The 20,039-nt window shown below is 34.4% G+C and overlaps 1 protein-coding gene across 3 annotated transcripts; it reads right to left on the reverse strand.

Moving 5' to 3' along the window:
* Positions 1–15,439: 15,439 nt before the first annotated feature.
* Positions 15,440–18,072, reverse strand: LOC119069746 (DOPA 4,5-dioxygenase-like). Of its 3 annotated transcripts, none has more exons than XM_037173887.1 (3): positions 17,905–18,058; positions 15,879–16,057; positions 15,440–15,816 (listed from the first exon to the last, which is right to left on the reverse strand). In XM_037173887.1, the coding sequence occupies exons 2-3, from the start codon at positions 16,034–16,036 to the stop codon at positions 15,498–15,500; spliced, it is 477 nt and encodes a 158-aa protein (XP_037029782.1). In that variant the 5' UTR covers positions 16,037–16,057; positions 17,905–18,058; the 3' UTR covers positions 15,440–15,497. The 3 variants fall into 3 exon arrangements, with proteins under 3 accessions (XP_037029782.1, XP_037029781.1, XP_037029783.1); XM_037173886.1 differs by lacking the exons at positions 15,440–15,816; positions 15,879–16,057 and adding exons at positions 16,490–16,920; positions 17,589–17,775 and having other exon boundaries at positions 17,905–18,071; XM_037173888.1 differs by lacking the exons at positions 15,440–15,816; positions 15,879–16,057 and adding an exon at positions 16,490–16,920 and having other exon boundaries at positions 17,589–18,072.
* Between the last annotated feature and the right edge of the window lie 1,967 nt (positions 18,073–20,039).

Genomic DNA, 20,039 nt, shown 5'->3' on the forward strand with positions numbered 1-20,039 from the left:
CTAATGACCGACATGCGATCCCTTGATACCTGATTGATTTTACAGTGCTCAGCGCTTCGAAAAACCTAGTTCCATCTATGATCTATACTTAGGAGCGAGATAATTAGGAATAGAATACCAGTGTCTCCCATCAATGTCTTTACCGGTAAGGCCTGTCACATTTCTCCACTAAACTATCACATACATGAACCAATTTAACCGGTTGTGGTTTGTGTCCACGTCTGGCAACTCAATCGAGTAGTGGAAAGCAAACGAGTTACATCATTGAGTTGTTGGGTATACTGGAATTTGAGTCCTTCCCTACAAACATAAACGCAACCTTCCTTCGTATTTCGCATCAATGTATGAAGCTTATTAGAATTGATTGGATATCTCGTATCTAGTTAAGACCATACGATCCAGTGTAACTTTTTCTCCTTTCCTAAAATTCTGTGGATTCTCGTAGAATTTTGATAATGTATTGAAAGTGAGGCAAGGAATCAGTCAAAGAACGCCCTAGCGAGTGATCAATTTCTTAGGAAGATATCGGTCACTTGATCATCATTAAAATATGTCGTTGCAAATCAGCTATTACATATACGCCAACAATTTCAGAAAAATTTCCCCGCAAAAAAGACGAAATTTATTGCGAAAATCATTCTACAAAATGTTAAATCGTATCGTAATTATAAACATCCTTGAACACATTATGAATGCATTTCGCTTAATAATAGAACCAATTAAAATTTAGATTTATTAACCTCAATTATTATGTTTGGAATGCAAAATGTCCGAGCGTGTTAAATAGTTTAAATTGTATTGGAAGAAGGCCTTCCCAAATCCTATTACGGCTCATGAAACATGATAATAAAATATTTTAATACAATTATAGATGAAAATTTCATAATAAATGGGGGGTAAAAACATTATGTATTATTGCTATAAAACCGACTAACAATCACTATAAGAGTTCATATGTATATGGATGGGATATTATATGCGGAGGTTACATAAAATTCATATTGTGAGACGCACTTTTCCACAATATTCAAATTTTATGCTAATATTGCTAAAATACCATGTTGTTTCAATTTATGATCATATAGATGTACTATATCAGTCGCTTCTATGTCATGTTCTGTTATTTATTCTATGTAACCCACTTAATAGATTTGAGATAATTTTCATGTGTAATACCGAACGATATGTCAGAAAATATTTAGTTTATGGCAATAAATTAATTTAGATAGAATTGTTATGATAGTGACATTATATCATTGGAAAATCCGTAATTTCAACAGATTTAAATCGGTGAAGTTGATTACATGCGCACAATGTTACGCGGTATATATGATGGCAATACAATGTTGTTTAAAAGGGATATATATCATCAGTTAAATTTCGGTTCATATTATTATTTGCCCGACAAACATTACACTAGACAAAATTTTCAAATTTTCAAAATCCTTGGAAAAGGCGGTAATGTAATTGCCACACAAACTTTTAGTACAACTCTAGTTTTCGTACTAAAAATGCAGTTAAATTACCGACTTTTTGCGATACTGCCCCAGTAAAAAATAAAATTTAGAAAAACATAAAAAGTGTAACGTCGTACTTGGTAAGTTGCCAATGCCAGAAGTAGGCATTAATCTACGCCATTAGTCGTATTATACGTCAGAGAGAGCTTTTTTCTCCTTTAATCTGTCCATTTTTTAATTTGGTGATTTAGTATGGAATCCACGCCATTAGTCGTATAAATTTACACGTCAGAGAGAGCTTTTTTCTCCTTTGTTACGATCTGTCAGTTTTTCTATTTTGCGATTTAGTATGGAAATGAAAACTAAAATTGAGATATCTTTGCTGTTTTAAGTGGTTTTTCATATTTTTTTGGACCAAAATGTTTTAAAATGTGTTTGGAATCGATTGGCATTGACAGATTGTGTGAAAATATTTGTTTCTATTTTATTGTTTGGTAATGTCAATCGATTCCAAACACACTTTAAAACATTTTGGTCCAAAAAAAATATGAAAAATCACTTAAAACAGCAAAGATATCTCAATTTTAGTTTTCATTTCCATACTAAATCGCAAAATAGAAAAACTGCCAAACTTATAACCTACACAGTAAAAATTATGTGACCGCGTTCACTTTTAATTGTCAATTGCAAGGGGAAATCGCAAAAGAAAATTTTTATAGTGAAATGATAATGCAATTTTGCCAAACTCTTTTCGAACGGTACATTATCTGTCTAGAACGATAATTTCGATGTTACCCCTCTATGACTTTGTTTATCGTGATATATCTGTTCTCGTCAGATAAAATAGCGTATGCACCGGTGTCCTTAATGTTTATTTTGACGATTAGGATTATATACCACGACTTCGGCTCGGTACATAACTTCCAAATCGTCAAAATAGACATTTTAGACAGAGGTGCATAATCTACTATTAACTCAAATAGCTCATCCCTTAACTTCTACGGGACCGAAAATCAATTATCTAAGCTTAAGTAGACTTTACCATCTCTAAAAATACTATATATAATTACTCTGACCATAACACTCTAGCTCCAAGCATTAACACTCAAATGTGAGATGTCAAATGTGGAATCTATTTTACGCATACAAAATTGCATTGTGAGTGTGTGTGTGTGTTTAAACTTAAAATGATATCAGCGACCATATAATTTCTGACCGCAAATAAACTGATCAGGTGAGGTGAGGTGAACACTGTGATGAGTGGGTGAAGTATGTGTGCTTCTAAGATTTGTCCCCATTAAAATGTTCCCCTAAATATCGATGCCCATAAGTGTGTATCTACATAAAAGCTAAAATCTAAACCATTTTCTGTATACACTGCACACACAAAAACATTAGTGATATATATATGGGGACGCAGCCAAGATACACACATTTGGATCATATTATATTAAGCAGAACATAAGGACTAATTGACTGTAATCAATAAATTATAGGTTGATTCATGGCACCGGGTGTACCACTTAGGCAATTGTCGAAAACTAGAAGATTAACGAACTTCATGAAAAAGGCAGCAGATTTTGGTTTTGATTTTGGCAAGTTGAATTTCAGTGTAGACCCTGGCTTTATCCACGTAAATTACCAACCCATTTGACCGATTACCAGCTGGTCCACGCGATAATAATACTCGTTAAGCGCATCTACTTCTTTAATTAGATTAATTAAAATTTGATATTATTTTTTAAAAAAAACCTTTGAACGAACCGAACAATTCGTATGATCTAAAATGTCCAATTGTATCAAAGAAATCGGTTAAATTTGCATTTAAAATGTTTGTCGATTTATTTGACTGGGTTTGCGTTGGGTAATCAAAATTCCAGATCATAAGAATTGTTCGGTCCGTTCCAAGGTTTTTTTTTACAATAAGAATCAGATTTTAATTTAATTAATTGGAGAACTAGACGCAAATGCGACTTTAAATCGCCACCTACACCGGTTCAAAAAATATTTCGGTACATGTTGTGGTATTGTCGGTAATGAGCTTAAAGGTATTGCACATAGTTTGTGCATGGAATTTTCAAATTAACAAAAAAAACTTTAACATTCAACAGAGCTGGCTGTCACAAAAATCAAAAATGTTCTAAGCAGCGACAATATAAAAATTGTTCTAAGTTACTACACCCCCTGTTCGATTCCATGTGTGTTCCTTCTCAGACGATCACCTTGTATTTCGAATTAGCTTTATGGGTTTGGGGTTTATATGTTTTCGGTGTATATTGCGTTTTGTTCTACATTTGCACAGTATTATCGAATACAGCGATATGTCATTAAGGTATATAGGTACCGGTTACAAAACAATTTCCCATATATAAATGATATCGGCCCAAAAACAAGAGGCAGTTAGATGTTGGTAAGTGACGTTAAGAAAAGGCACTCGACTCTTGTGTGTTATCTAGCTAAGGACATTACATACATTGAGCATTAAGGGTGAATTTTGTGTATTTGGTGTTTGTATATATGGTCAATGGGTCATTGTTAATTTATAAATTTATTGCGGATTAAATACGAAATCTAATTTACGCAAGGTTTGTAATATTTGATTATTATACATCTTTATGGTTACATGTGGATTGGTTAAGCTAATGGCCTGGAAAATTAATTATCCATTATGTTTTCTCCGAGTCACAACAATGTCTTTGTAATTACGAATTTATTTGCTTATCATGCCAGTGATTCAAAAATATATATGTCCACAGAAACCGAACGGGACATTTGTTTACCTGGATGCATTATACGAAAATGATGAGTATTATATGCAAATTAATATCAATATTGATAGCCAGCCATCTACCTTCGGAATATGAATTTTGTTACGGTATTTTAGGGCAACGATTACATTGGTTTCAAAACTCAAGCTCGAACAGAAATTTTAACAGAACGAAATTTGATTAAAAGTTTTTGGAACCAGGATGGATAGCAACCCGTTATCTGGTTTAATTTACAATTTAATTCTGGACTTTCGGGCATTAGGGAAAATAAACACTAGAATTCCGCCTTCGCCTTGTCTCCCTAACAGCGTCTGGATTTATCAGGTACTGTTTTTTGGGCGAACATTTCCCTTCCCTACATTTTCCCAAATTTTTTTCTTTTCCCTAGTTTTATAAAAAAAAAGTCGGAAAATTTGGAAAAATGCGGAAAACTTTGAGAAAATTGTTTCCTAAAAATATTACACTAATCTCTGGTTTCATTCAGACGTGTTACAAACGTCACATATTCTCACCAAATAGAGAGCCGAAACAACAACTTTTTCTCTCACATACTCTTTCACTTTTAGTTCCCACACACGTCATCCTTTACGTATTGCTAAGGATTTTATGCAATTGTTACGATTAAAAAAATTAAGAAGTTATTACATTTTCGTTTTCCAGATTCTACATAATTTCTAGATCCACAAATTTGACAGTCTTAATATTGAATGGTTTTTTTGGTTTTTGTCCCAGTAAGCTGGTCGTTATATGTGTCTAGAAATATCAGATACTACATAAAACAAAAAAGTGAAGATTCTACACTGTAGAATCTACAGGTTATAGGCTAGTTTTCACTTTCACATTCAATCATTTCTTTCCTAGCGGATAGAACAAAGAATCTCCCTACATTTTCACCTGTTTATCCCTATCATCAACTTTATCATCATCATCATCAGCCCAAGTCACTGAAGGATTAAGTTTGTCGAAAAGCTTACAATAATTGGAAACTTTTGATTCAACATTTACTTAAGTATCACGGAAGGAAGTGTGTGTATCAGTAGGCCAAAGTTTGACCATTACTTGAAAAAATACTTTTAGAATTTTCGTACTAAGTTATGTATCGTCTACCAATTTTCCGATTACTTTCCAAGAACCGACCAAGATCTTTCAGTGATAGACAAACCGATTGAAAAACCGAGACAATCCGGTATACCGAATTCGTTTCATTACTTTTATTGCACGTAATATAAGAAACAAACGAAGAAAATTCCACCAATAATGCAATACATTTTAAGTTTTAAATCTTCCGCTACGGGTATGAAATTCAAAATAATAAATCAAGTCTTTTCGCCCCGCTTATATATTCAATTCGTCTACGAAAAATAATTTAACTATTTGAATTATGGAATTTATACTTTAATGCCAGTATATATACTTACTCCTCTTCTTAGTTGGGTATTGAATTTCTAACAATTATAGCACGACTGTGGCTTCATTTTTTTTTCTTCAAAAAACTTGCGCTTAAATCACATTGGGGGTAAGAATGCACATGGAAAATTGGTAAGCGCGCGCTTTTTACAAGAAACAAGAGAATGGGAACATTGCACGTGATCTGATTTTGTAAAATCGTGTATACTTTAAACGAAAAAAAAAGAAGAAGAAAGAAAGAAAACCATAATATTATACTGCGAGCGAACAGTGAATATTATACAGAAGGTTCAACATTTTACAATACCGAAAACGAGGCACTCGAACCATTCTACACAGAATTCGGGGTAATAATAATAAATTTATGACAGTGAGCGCATTTTCTATATATGTGCAAGGAAATGGTGCATTTCTCACGATTTGAATTGATTGTACTAAACTGAGTCTATCGGCATCATTTGGATAATATGTTTGAGTCTACTTAAATAATTTGCACAAAATGCAACAAGAGCATGGTGGAAAAGAAGCAAAATAAAAATGCATACACCAGTGCCAACCGCCATCATTTCCAAACATTATTATGGAAATTGTATGCTAGTTTGAAATGATTGAGCAAATACAGATAAGAATAACATTGTTACACAGAGGCAAATCGGTGGTTAGATGGAAAGTAGTTTTGTAATTAGAAAGGTAAACCCACTGAAAGTCTCGTAGCTCGTAGAGCCCCATTTGAGAAACAGATAAGATAAATATTCTACATTATCTCCCAATCTTTGGTATTTTGGTGAGTCAAATTAATAAAAGAATCCGGGGAAAGAACTACTTACGATTTTTAGCTCTGAAGCACTGTTTAAATTGGTCCACTGATACTATCAGATCTGCTCATACCTCTTTGTATGGTTGTTCGTATGAGCGGACCAGCTGAAAAATAAACAGACCCATCGAGTCACACTTTGCCGATTTTTCTTGGTGATTAAACAAATCAACCAAAAGTGAAAAATTGCTAAAAAAAAAATCGCCAAAGTAGGAATGCCAAAGTAAAAGAATACGTTTTTGATAGCTTGAAAAAGGCTGTAGTATACTAGGTAATTATACTTAGAGAGGACATTTCGAACAAATTTACGTAAAATATGTGGTCCCAACATGAAATACGAAATGTTTATTGGTATGTGTGTTTGCGCCCTCTTAATTAAGAGGGCAAATTGAACTATCAAAAGCGAAATAGCGTCAACGCATACATGTATTGGTGTAAAATTATACGAAATGTGTATATTATAGAGACTGATGTTGGGACCACATTTCGTCGTGCAAATTTTCTCTCTAGGTATAATTACTCTTAGGTAGTATACGCATTAATCTCTTTCGATGCACCAAAAAATCGGGTAAAACGTCTTACATTCCGTCTTTGAAATACATTTCGTAAAATGATAGTTTCCTGAGGATCGAAGAAAACGCTCTGGCGTTACTTCTCGTCGTAGGATAGTTCTCTTAGGACCGAACCAAACGTCTTTCCATCACAATTTATAAAAGGATACATTCATTCCATAACATGGAACATAACGCCTTTCCGTTACATTTCGTAAAAGTATTCGCGAGGATCGAACAAGACGCCTTTCCGTTACGTTTTGCAAAAGGATAGTTTCCCTAGGATCGAACATAATGCCTTTCCGTCACTTTGCGGGTAGGTTCTCTTGGATAACATAGCGCCTTTGTGGTATCTTTCGTGAAAGGATGGCGCTTCATCACACTTTGGCGATTTAACAGATCACCCAAAAATGCTGAATTGACAAGGAAAATCGCCAAAATAAGAAAAAACGCCAACTGTGAAGAAACGCCAAAAGATGTGTGAAGACAAACTTTCTATTTATTTATGTTTCTTTGCGTTTCTTGTTTCTTCACATTTCTTTACCGATTTTTTTTTTTTGCGATTTGACTTTACGGGATTTAGGAATGTGCAGACCACAACATTGGTTGAACTCTCTAACTAAACAGAATATAATTCGTGAAGTATGTTCTTCTCGATGTTCTTTCAACAACAATTTAACAGAACCTTCAACCTCCATACCATTCGGTTTTTTTTTGTGCGTTTTGTCCATTGAATTTTGATTAAACAAAAAGCTTTTATGATTCGACCATTCGTGTAAATACGACTGTATGAGTGAAAGTAAAATTGCTGGTTATTTTGCCTAGATGCTATTTATATGTATGATTACAGTCGGCTTATTTAGTTATAAATATGGCCAATTTTGTTTCGAATTCATAACGAGAACAAAAGTTAATTAACTGGCGTACAATAAAGAGTAAAAGTAGTAACTCTCGCCTATACTATAATAATAAAGAGCTTTTAAAAGTGACCCCATAAAACAAGTTTAGTGAATAACGACCTTGTCTTGTAAAGAAATTATTTTTATTCTACCGAACGAGAATGCATGCCAACTGTACATTTATCATATGAGCGGTTAATTACCACCAGCAAAATAAAAATATAAAAAAAGAGAAGGACTCGACTTTCCATATAAATTAACAAAATTTGTGGTATTGCTGGCCCATTAACATGAAGTAGCCTGTAGTAATAATGATAGCTACATTATTATTGGTGTTAATTTAATTATTTATACTGTCTGCCGTTTGTTTGATTCGACGAGTTTATTTTTGACAATTTAATACTGATGGTGGATAATGTAGTCAATAATGTTGTTATGTTGTAATCAATGACAGCCATTCATTGTGACAAAGAGTAAAAAAAAGATAATAGGAAAGCGTCAAAACAATTGTTCATGATTGTACATTACCATATCGATGGTGCAGAATGATGGAAGTGGGGCCTTTTGTGTGAAATTTATTGATCTGAGCGTATCCAATTCTCACTCAAGTTAATATTTCAATGAAAGTGGATGAATCGCAAATTGCAACGACTTCGAGTTATGTTCGTGTTAATTGGACAGTGGTAGCCGGGGACTTCTAAACCGACGACTAACCAACGTAAAGAAATGACAGAAAAGTGAATCGACTCTACTATCATCGTTAGTTTTTACGTAATTGAAAGCTGTAGTCGAGAAAAATATTTCACTTACGATCATAGTGTTAGGAAATTTACTTTGAATTTATTTGACGTAGCATCAACTTTCTTTCATTACCCTACTTATGATTGTAAGAGAATTGATGGAATAAGTTTTGACAGTGAAAGCTCGAATATTAGGAAGATATAGTTTTGCAATCGTACGTGGAATACGGATAATAGCTGTAAAATATAACTAAAACTTGCATTCCGAGAGCTTGACTAAGTCATCCTACCTTTATACCTAACTAGCGCTCAAATGCGTTTTTTATGCTTTGACGATTCGAAGTAGAACATGTGCATTTTCTCTCTTCCTGTTTTGATACGAAATTTTCTCCCTCGAACCGTCACTTTGTTTTTGTTTTGAAAAACTGTATGAGAAATTGGTGTTTTTATTTCATGAAGAAAAATGGACACCTCGGACATTTTATGCTGAAAACAAACGAGGCATTGAAAACGTGTTTTGGTCCTTGTTTTCATGGCGAAATTGTCGCAACTGTCAAATAAAGTTAGAAATTTCTCTATCGAAAATTGCGATTGCTGCATATGTCAATGAAAACTAGGACCAAAACACGTTTTCAATGCCTCGTTTGTTTTCAGCATTAAAAATCTGTGAAAACCTTGTGTTCACCGTTGGAAGCAAGTATAGTAGATTCCAACTCTGGTGATTGTTGGAATTTCCCATTTTTTCGCACAGTAAACAAATAGCTATTTCTGGGATCACTTGTGGTCCTCGCTACGTTCCAGCCGCAATACAAACAATTAAGCAATGATCCGGGTTCGATTCCCTTGTCAGGCAATTTCACATGGATTTTTTCAAGCGATTAAATCTCACTGATAATATCCTAAAGTTGACTGAAGCTTCATAATTTGTGTAGTAGTTGTAGAGTGTTTGGTGACTGCAACGGTGTTACACACTGAATGACTCGTATATGACGTTACCCAAATTCGATTAATTTGTGTATATGTGCCTACATTTAGGCGGGATATCAATTAAGCACGTAACTTTCCTTAGGGAGTATTGTCATACGAGACGTGGTTGGAATGTCACGTTAAGCCGGTGGTCGAGACTGCACTTGTTATTGGCTGTAAAAGGCTGGCAGTGAGGTCAGTTATGTGAGTAAACGCAAGGCTGTAAACTTTGGGGTCCCAACGTATACAGCTTTGAGTAAACAAACAAATGAAATACACTCGCAATAAAATTTCCAACTTACCTGGTTTACCTGGGCTTAATAACTAACTTTAACCTTTTTCGAACGGCCAGCGCTTACTTCATTATTGTTAGAAACAAAATCTTCTCAAAGCATTGGACCCTTTGCAAATTTGTAGCCTACATTTAGACGGAATTTTTGATGATTTCTCTGAACCAAAAGTTTTTCTTGAAAAAGTAAAACCATTGATTGAAGCACGCAAAAATGTGTTACTTTTAAAGGAAAAATTGGTTTGTAAGTAACTCTTGGAGCAGGGCCTATTTTACGGAAACATGTTTCTCAAGTTTTTGAAAGTTTCCAAAATGCTTCTTTAAGTTTCTTAAGGCCCGTCATTGGGAAATGACAGGACAGTTTCCCGAAAATGTATGGAAAATTTTATCACAAAAATTCACGGAAAAAATGCAAAGAAACTCACTTTTATGCTTTCCATTGTATTCGGTCATAGTCTCTTTAGGTCGCCAAGGCATATTTGAACACTAAAACACTTTTTACTCGATGCAAAAACAAAAAGTTTTTTTTTGTTTTGTCGCGACAAAAACACAGAAAATATTTCGACACAACTGTGACACTCCGCTACTACAAGTACTAGAATCAATGTTTGCTGTGTTCACTTCGGCGGTAAAATATTTTCATTCAAAAAAGTGTCGGACATTTAAAAACAATCATCAAACGGTTGACAAAGGGTAGCGTATACATTTAATAATGCTCATCGACCATTTTTTAAAGCTTTACGAGAGCTCAACGGACATTCTCTCAACGATGGGAGAGCATTTATTAAAAATTTAGCCTCTCGTAAGACTGCGCTGAGCGTAAATAAATGTTCGTTTCTCTTTAGTAAGCTAAGAAGACTTCGCGAAGTCTAATTATGCCACCTCTTTGAATAAAAATATCGGCTGAGTTCTAATAATTCTCCCAAGGGGGTAATCACTAGTAAATCAGTAAATCAAGTAAATCACGGTAAATCACAAAAAATTTTGAAAAATTTTTGAAAATTTTTTAATTGTCACTGGATTACATTTTGAAGTATCGTGGCCGTAAACATATAGGATAAATTTCATGAACTAATACAAATTGAAGTAAATAGATTCAAATTTAGTAGAAACTTCATTTTTGATTTACTTGATTTACTGTGATTTACTGTGATTTACCGTGATTTACCGAGCTAGTAAATCAGTGATTACCCCTCGAATTCTCCGCTGAGCTCTAATAATTCTTCGCTGAGCTTTAACAAACCTCCGCTGAGCTCTAATAATTCTCCGCTAGGCTTCAGGCCGAAGTGAACACAGCAAACATTCATTCTAGTCCTTATAATAGCGGAGTGTCACAGTTGTGTCGAAATATTTTCTGTGTTTTATCGCGACAAAACAAAAGTGTTTAAATATGCCTTGGGGACATAAAGAGACGGTGCACGAATACAATGGAAAGCATCATGGGTGAGTTTCTTTGAATTTTTTCGGTGAATTTTTGTGATAAAATTTTCCATATATTTTCGGGAAACTGTCCTGTCATTTCCCAATGACGGGCCTTAAGGAAACTTTTCTAGAAACTTTAAGAAACTTTAATAAACTTTTCAGAAACATTTTGGAAACTTTCAAAAACTTGAGAAACATGTTTCCGTAAAATAGGCCCTGTCTTGGAGTGCAGATTCAATAAATTTACATAATGTAGGCTACATATTTGGAAAGGGTCCATTGTTCTTATCATGCATATCGCTAACCACATTAATCGAATGTTATTTTTGTCGTTGTTATAGCAGATGATTAGCCGATTCTGAGATTTACACAGAACTAAGGTAACGATTGACAGTGTAAACTTTTCGGTGATGATATATTTAAAAAATGATTACTTCAAGACACGAGTCCTGACTCGGAAAGGGTATATCCGACCATCAAATAGAATTACGCAATTAATTGGAAACTAAAATAAATTAAATTAAATCGTACGTTCTATGAGTCATAATTAACAAGAGTGATGTTCAATGATTGACATGTTCGAACAAACATTTCCTAACGCAAACTATCCATTAAAGATGAAAAGGGCCGCTTCCAAACGGTGGGTATCAATAATGTATGATTATACATTGTGAAAAAGGGTCATCATGTGTATGTATTTATGTGCATAGGCAAAACGGAGTGGTTCCTAATAATTATGTCCCTTTTACATTTTTCATTTTGTGTACACAAACGTATTCTACAAAATACATATATCTGGAAATACCATTGCATTTTCCGAAACATTATTTATATTATGGAAAAGGTAGGACCATCATCAAAATAATGTATTATAGTAAACACATCTCAAAAATAAGTAAAATTCATTTGTAAATAATTCAATTTTCTGGGTTACAAAACAAACAAACCATAACGAAAAAGGAAATGAATAATGTTCATGAATAATCAAAATTTAATCAAACCAAAAAGTTTTCGGGAAGTGTTTAACTTGCGGTCAGTTTTGCTCTCTTTGGGGTTTCTGAGTGTGTTGTTTGAATGTTTGAAACTTAAATTTATTCTTCTGGTTTCGCAAAATTTTCTTTTTTTTTTCTTTTCATATGTTCCGTTTCACATGTACACACCAATAAGTAGTACAAGACTGTACCGTTTCTCCGGTAAGCGGAATGTTTTAAGGAAAATGTTGTTTTTGTTTCGTCACAATTTTAACCCTTGTCTGAAAGTGGCTTCTTTGAAGTATTAAATAACATTTTGTTTTGTGTAAATTTAAATGGATGGGCCCACCTTTCAGTTAGGTATCGGTAAGCCGGCACAATGTACATTCAAATGAACCAGATTGAGCATACACAAAGCAAACAAATAAGAAGTGCTGGGGATTAATTTACTTCTTATACAAACAAAATCTTTTCAATTTAAATATATATACGGTGAATGGGGATGAAAAAGAGTACCGGAGTGCGGCATATATAGGAGAGGGAGATATGCCGGATAAAAGGCACGTAATATTATTCATGGCGGTTTATTGTTTGATAACTGGCTTCTAGTGTTATACAATGTGGGCTATCAATCTCCGCGCCGTGCCGTTTTGTTTATCTTAGCCATAAATACAAACAGAAGACGGTATAAGTCTCAGACCAAATGATTTGGGTAAGTGTGACAAAAGTTTAACGGGTTATTGACTTAAAAGAAATCAAGCATTTGAGAAAACATTCGGTGGAACTAATAGAATGGAGTAATCTTTTTTCTTTAAATCGGCTAGAATAAATGAACATAAATTAGAAAGATTTCGGACGGACTTTCGATAATCCTTATTGCGTTAATGTTTTACATGAAAGACATTCAACCACTGCATTAACATGCAAATCAAAAATACCATTTCTCATCAGGCCGGGCGGCAGTAGTGCCTGATACTATGATCTAAGAACACTATACCAATTTGCTTATGAACAAGCTTAGCGAATCATAGCTGAAGTGAAATCTAAACTCATCACGAAATTTGTGAACTCAGTGTCAGTCTATGGTAAAGGTGACGTATTATGATTGGTACTTATTTGCTTTCATCTGTTTTTATGGATGCTTATACCACAGAGCGAACAAATCAAAGTTTTGCTTATACGTATGTGGACCTGGACATATGAAATGTTTTTCAAACCCTCATAAGTCCAAACATACCCATGCGCCATGAGGTCTAAATTTGTTGAATTGTCAACCAACAGATTACTGATCCATCTTCATATACGAATCAAAACTTAAGAGCGCTCACCCCTTGCGCAAAAATATTCGTTTTTTGATGATTTCTCTGAAAAAAATCTTTTTTTTTTTGAAAAAGTAAAACCATTAAATCATGCAAAAATGTGTTACTTTTAAGAGAAAAATTGGTTTGTGGGTGATAACTTATTCCACTTGGAGAAACCTTTGCAAATGTGTAAATTTATGTGTTTTGCAAAGGTTTCTCCAAGTGGGTTAAGTTATCGATCACAAACCAATTTTTCCCTTAAAAGAAACACGTTTTTGCATGCTTTAATGGTTTTACTTTTTCAAAAAAAGATTTTGATTCAGAGAAATCATCAAAAAACGAATATTTTTGCGCACAAATGTAGGCTAGAAAATTGACAAGGGGTGAGCGTTCTTAAGTCGCATGGGTATGTTTGGACTTATCAAGATTTGAAAAAAAAAACTTTGATATATCCACATACGTATGTGCAAACCCTTGATTCAATGCGTTACATTCAAAAACGTAAATATAGAGGAATGTGGCCTGCAATCAAAATCCTTGTGATCCGGGTTCGATTACTGTGTAAGTTCACTCAAGATTCATAATTTGGGTAGTTGACTGAAAGTCAGGGTCTTACGCCAACAAATAGCTCGATATTCATTACTCAAGGGACCTGACCTACCCAAATGGACTTACTATACTCATACTGGGAATACAAATTGGCAGTTATACTTTTCTCGTTACTAAGTTAATTTTGTTAAGATAACTCGCACAAGTGACGATTCTGTTGTCAAGATTAATACTAAATGTTTAAACCCTAACAGTTGAAATATTGCAACAAGTTTGTACAATAAAGAAAACCAACATTTGACAAAAAAAATGTACAGAGCGAGAAATTTCGATAAAAATCCGATTTATTTTGTTCTAAACCAATAACAATAGAAACAAACAAAAAAAAAACGTCGCTACACTCATAGTAAATGGAAATTGATTAAACCCGCACAATAACAAATATTATTTGACGATTCAAAGCGAAATTGTATCATCCGAATTGGTCACAGTCAATGTAACAGTAGGGTGGGCTGAATTGTTCGTGAGTGGAGGTCGCGGTTGGATAAATAAAACTTATTATTTCTGTTTTCAGATGCGATTTGTAAAAATATATAAACTTTGCTGGTTTGGGTTTTTTTCTCGTTTCGGATAAAATAATAAACAGATTTATCTGGATGCAATGGATGGGGAATTCAGTTGGATTTTTGATTCATTTTTAGTTTTATGATTTTCCACTTAGCAGTCATGGTGAAGGCATCAGAATTATTTGTTCAAATAACTGGTAATAATAATAGTACAACAATGGTGCTAATGATGGTCAGTCATACCGTAAAACTGTTGATTCTTTGTCTTAACAACAACGGGACAAAAAATGAATCGATTGCGACCAAAATTATGAACCGATTGGGACCAAAATTACAACCCGTTTGGGACAAACATAAACCGATTGAGATAAAAATCAACCGATTGGGACAATAATTATGAGCCGATTGGAAAAGAAGTGAACCGGTTGGGGAAGAAAATGTCCCGATTGTGAACGCAATGCATTAAGAAAATGCCGTAGAGGCCAAGTTTTCAAACATCCCGAAAGTGACGTCTGCAAGTTCATGATTTACCAGCAAGACCAAATTATTGTACGACAGATTTAATCGACATTTCAAAGTCCCTTATAGGCAGCTGCTAACAAAACCTGTTCGTCTTTGGATTACCAATCGAAATGAACAAAACTTCATTTTACCACAATGTCAACACTTTCCTCTTTAAACACCGAAAGATTATTTGTATTATGTGCAGGCGCACCCCAGTCGGAAATAAAACAAATTAATTATTTTTTCTTCGATTTACTTAAAGTCCATCTCATATTATTGTACGATTTTTCTCTCTAATTTATACCTGGAATTGGCAAACACAGTGGTGCTTCGACCAAGTCATGATTTAAAACTGATATATCCAATGGCATGTCTTTGCCCAGCCACATTGACCGAATTGTGTGGTCCAAAACTTCGTACCGCGTAAGCGGATGAAGAAATATGGTCAAATTACCATGATTTTGCATGAAAAACGACTGGGCTGGATTAATTGCCGATGCATTGCAACAAGTTTCATAACTGCCAATCAAATGTGGTCCACGTGGTCCATAGTTAACAACATTCAGTCGACAACCGGCGAGCAGTGTTGTGGACAGTTCTTGTATTTTTTCACTGAAATGAAGTGTCCATCATATTGTGTGACATGATCCTCTGAACAATTTTGGTTTAATTACCGTAACTCTAAAGCTTCGGATGTGCTGTCTGCATTGTTCTGAAAGAAGTACGTGTGAAAATGGTAGCCGGTGATTACTGACGTATCTACTTCCGCATTAAGTTGTGTGTTTATGAAGAATGCAACGACAGCAAAGACGGTTGATATGAAGAAGTTCATTATGGTTTAGAACGTAAGTAGCTGAAAGAAATGATATTGGATTTTTAGTCGTGAAAATGAACTGCGAGCTGAAGGAAAATGTTATGTTTAGGGCGGAAAATTATAAATTTTTGATTTTCAATTGTCGGAACGCTTAGCTTCTTAAAATATTCGTTTTAAAACGAATGATGTTTATTGGACGGTCGCGACCTTTTCGGGTTGAATAGACAACATAGTTGTTTGGCATTGCATATTTGACCAAAGCCAGTGACTTTTTTCCCACTTTTTCTAATGTTTTTCCACATTTTCCCTAAATTTTTCCAAAAATATAATTTGGGAAAATTAAGAAAAAAAATCGGAAAAGTTAGGGGAACATAGGAAACGCACAAAGCATTACTGTGGTCTGTATTGGCTTGTTTGATCTAGAACCAAGTCGAACATAAAACAATTTTAGTTTTTTACTTCATTTCAACATTTAAAATTTTATTCAAAATAATTTAAAATTCACACAAAAATACAAAAACAACACGACAATCATGCTGTTCACATCCGATACAACCAATTTAGCACCTCCTCTTTCATTCAAATCGATCGGCAAACATTTGTCTTCATCGTGATAGCCCGGCCCAATATCTTCACGCAGTGAGTCTACGTCTAATGGCACCTGTTTGCCGATCCACATCGCCCTAGTGGTATGATCGAGCTTTTCGTATCTGGTAAGCGGATGCAGTAGCACCGATAGATTACCACGATTTTGCATAAAAAATGATTGGGCTCGTGCCAGTGATGATGAGTTACAGCATGTTTCATAGCTGCCAATGACGTGTGGACCGATTGGCGCATAGTTCATACGATTTAAGCGACAGCCGGCGAGAAAAGTTTCAGATAATTCTTGAATTGATTCGCTAAAAATGGATTAAAGATAGTGAAAGTGATCAAATTAAAATGATAGAATATCGGCAAGTCTTCAAACGATATTCTGGTGAAAGATCGTACGACGGTTTAACGAGCTTTTCAAAATTACGCGATCAATTTTGTTAAATTCGTTTAATTCGGAAAATAAATTTTCCAAATAATAAACCATTCTCAAGTGCGTCCTAAAGAACACAGTGTTGAATGGAAGACGTTGCTACTTTCTGGAGTAATGAATAAAACCGGTAAAGAATGTGTATACAAGTATCCGGTAAACGTTACATTCACCGGTTAATTTCACACATTTCTTTACCGGTGCGATTGAGTTAATTTGACAGAAAAGCCGGTAAATTTTTTAAAACAAATTTGAGATGTCGCGACGTTGTGGAGCCAGTTAGTAAGTGTTTCAAACTTTAAAGGAGTAATATACTTGCAGTCTAAGATATAGAAAAGTATTATAGTAACATCTCCCTTCATGATTTCTTCATCTCCACCAACTGGTCCTCTAACTTCAATACAAAAACTCTTTTTTTTTACAACAAAAAATTCTTTTTTCAGAATAGTCAAACGCATCAACCGAGAAAAATGTCAATATCGAATTTTCACCCGAAAATTTAATCTTCAGTTTACCGTTCGAAGTATTCGTGTCAGTCAAACTTACCGTAATGCAAATGCTTCCATTTCACTTTCGACATTGTCTTGGAAAAAGTATGTGTGAAAATGATAGCCCGTTATTTCGGTTGTATCCCACTCCTGTTGATTCGACAAATCAACGAGCAATAGCGTCGAAAGAATCACAAATAATATCACCCTCATAATCAAACAAAAAATGGAGAGGAAATACAGCACTAGAATTTAAACAGAATTTCGTTCGATTTTACAATCTAGCGTTAATCTTATGTATACACACGACACGGACAAATTATACGGAAATTCGTTATGTAAATATCACCGAAATCCTAAAATTACGCTCTCACCTTTAGTCTTGCGAATACCAACTCTAATCTCGGATTAGTCGATTGTTCAACAAATTATCATCGTTTTATGAATAAATAATTGTACTGATAAATACAATACTAGAGTAAAATTGCGGTGATACGATATGTTTAAACTGTAGTAGATACGCTTCGTATAAAACTGTCGTAAATTTCAGAGATAACTGACAATCAATCGTGATTTTGTAACAGATGTCTGCCTTTTTAAAGTGCCAAGTTCACATCAATTTGGACCTAGACGTTAACGTAAGCAAAGAGTAATGATACAAGTAAAGTAAAGTGGAGTTGGTTTTTTACTTGAGAGAAAATCAACACTTTCGTGCATTCTTCCGATTGTAAATCTAGTTCCTGCTTGGTTTTCAGACTAACATCCAGATTGATTGACTCCTTCAATATTAATCTGAAGCGCCCCCAGTCGGTTTGTATGTGGAGTTTTCTTTCTTTTTTTCATAAGGTCGATGAATTAACGGAGAGCAGATTGTATGATCCCGATCCACTATCTTTTCTGCTTCCATAACATTTGGCAAGATTTCTTTTTTAACTATATAATATACCGATATATCGGAATTTATCGATAAATATCGGATTTTCGGACCGAAATATCGATAAAATATCAATAATTATCGATTATCGATATTTTTTTGATAATTTTCGATAAAAAAAGTCGATAGTTATCTATAATCATTATCATTATCGCCAATGCCTAAACATTAGGGAAAATACTGAAACACGTGTTGACTAGAATCCAAACCTCTATAACTTTGTCCATCAAACGAACTTTCCATCTGCCATATTTTCCGATATATATATCGCATGGCTCACTGTTGAAACGCTCATAGCTACCAAATAAGCGCCTTTTTGGAAACCCTGAAACACATGCCGACTAAAGCCCAAAGCTCTACAACTTTTTCTTTGAAACGAACTTTTTATCTTCTCTATTTCCCGAGCTACGGTTCACATAGCTCATACTTAAAACGGTCATAGCTTCCACATGGGCGATTTTTGTGGAAAGCCCTGAAACACGTGTCGACTAGAATCTGAAACTCTGACTTTTAAACGAATTTTCTAACTGCCATATTTTCCGATATGGGTCACATAGTTCAATAGCTTAAAACGCTCATAGCTTTAAACTTCTAAACATTTATGAAAATTCCTTTAAATTAGTTTCTTAGAATTACTTCCAGCCAATTGCAGCCAAAGTAGCAAAAAGGTTGGTAAAATTCATCAAGTTCGGAAAGTATGAAAATCCGTTTCTTTATACAAATTTCCAAATTTCCAAATTTTGAAATTTAACGTCTTGGTCAAATCCAGGCGCGCCGAGTTCTGTACGGCGAATAGGGCAGATGCCCCACACGACCAAATTCGTATGGGGCGTCGCCCTATACAATGATACTAGCAAATTTTAATTCTGTAGTGAAAAGTTGAATTTTTGGATAGTTTTTCTACAAAAATTTCGCCTGCGGTGCTTTTTTTCTCATTGCCCATGTTTTCAAATGTTTTCTAAAATCGTCACCAAAAACATTTGCCCCATACGACCAAACTAAAACTCGGCGCTCCTGGTCAAATCTAAACCTAATTTAACGTGTGATAGCTCGTTGAACTCGTTTGGAGTCCATACTATGGATGCATAGATTAATAAAGTACTTCGCACTCGATGACATAAATAACTATTGAATTTGTATTGAGCTAATTTTTTGGCGGTGAAATAAATGAATGAAATGAAAGACGTAAGTAAAATTTAGACGTGAATTTGCTACAGCGGTTTTTCAGCTGGTCCACTCGTACACAAGTGCATATTTATTATTATACTCACACGTGTACCAGCCGGAAAACAGCTCAATTTCACAATCTTCTTTTTCCGTAAACACCTTCTTTTTCTTGTTTGATCTAAAACAAGTGCATAATATGCTTTACTGCATTGCGGTCTATATATCGACATTAAACACTGTTTTTCGGAGTATTATTCCAAACATTATTTCTCTCAATTATTCCATTGATATGACGTCATTATTATTTATCTAGGTAAATATATCCTACATTAATATATCGATAAGTTGATCGTTTCCGCAATACAATAAAACATTACAAGGTACCAGTGAATATACCACGCACTAATA

The sequence above is a fragment of the Bradysia coprophila genome (genome assembly GCF_014529535.1).
Source record: "Bradysia coprophila strain Holo2 chromosome X unlocalized genomic scaffold, BU_Bcop_v1 contig_39, whole genome shotgun sequence".
NCBI classification, from domain to species: Eukaryota; Metazoa; Arthropoda; class Insecta; order Diptera; family Sciaridae; genus Bradysia; species Bradysia coprophila.

Coding starts and splice junctions, on each gene's coding strand:
- LOC119069746 (XM_037173888.1), bottom strand. CDS start 17,743: ATGAGGGTGATATTATTTGTGATTCTTTCGACGCTATTGCTCGTTGAT. Junction 16,921..17,588: donor ATGGAAGCATTTGCATTACG/GTAAGTTTGACT, acceptor ATCCATTTTTAG/CGAATCAATTCAAGAATTAT.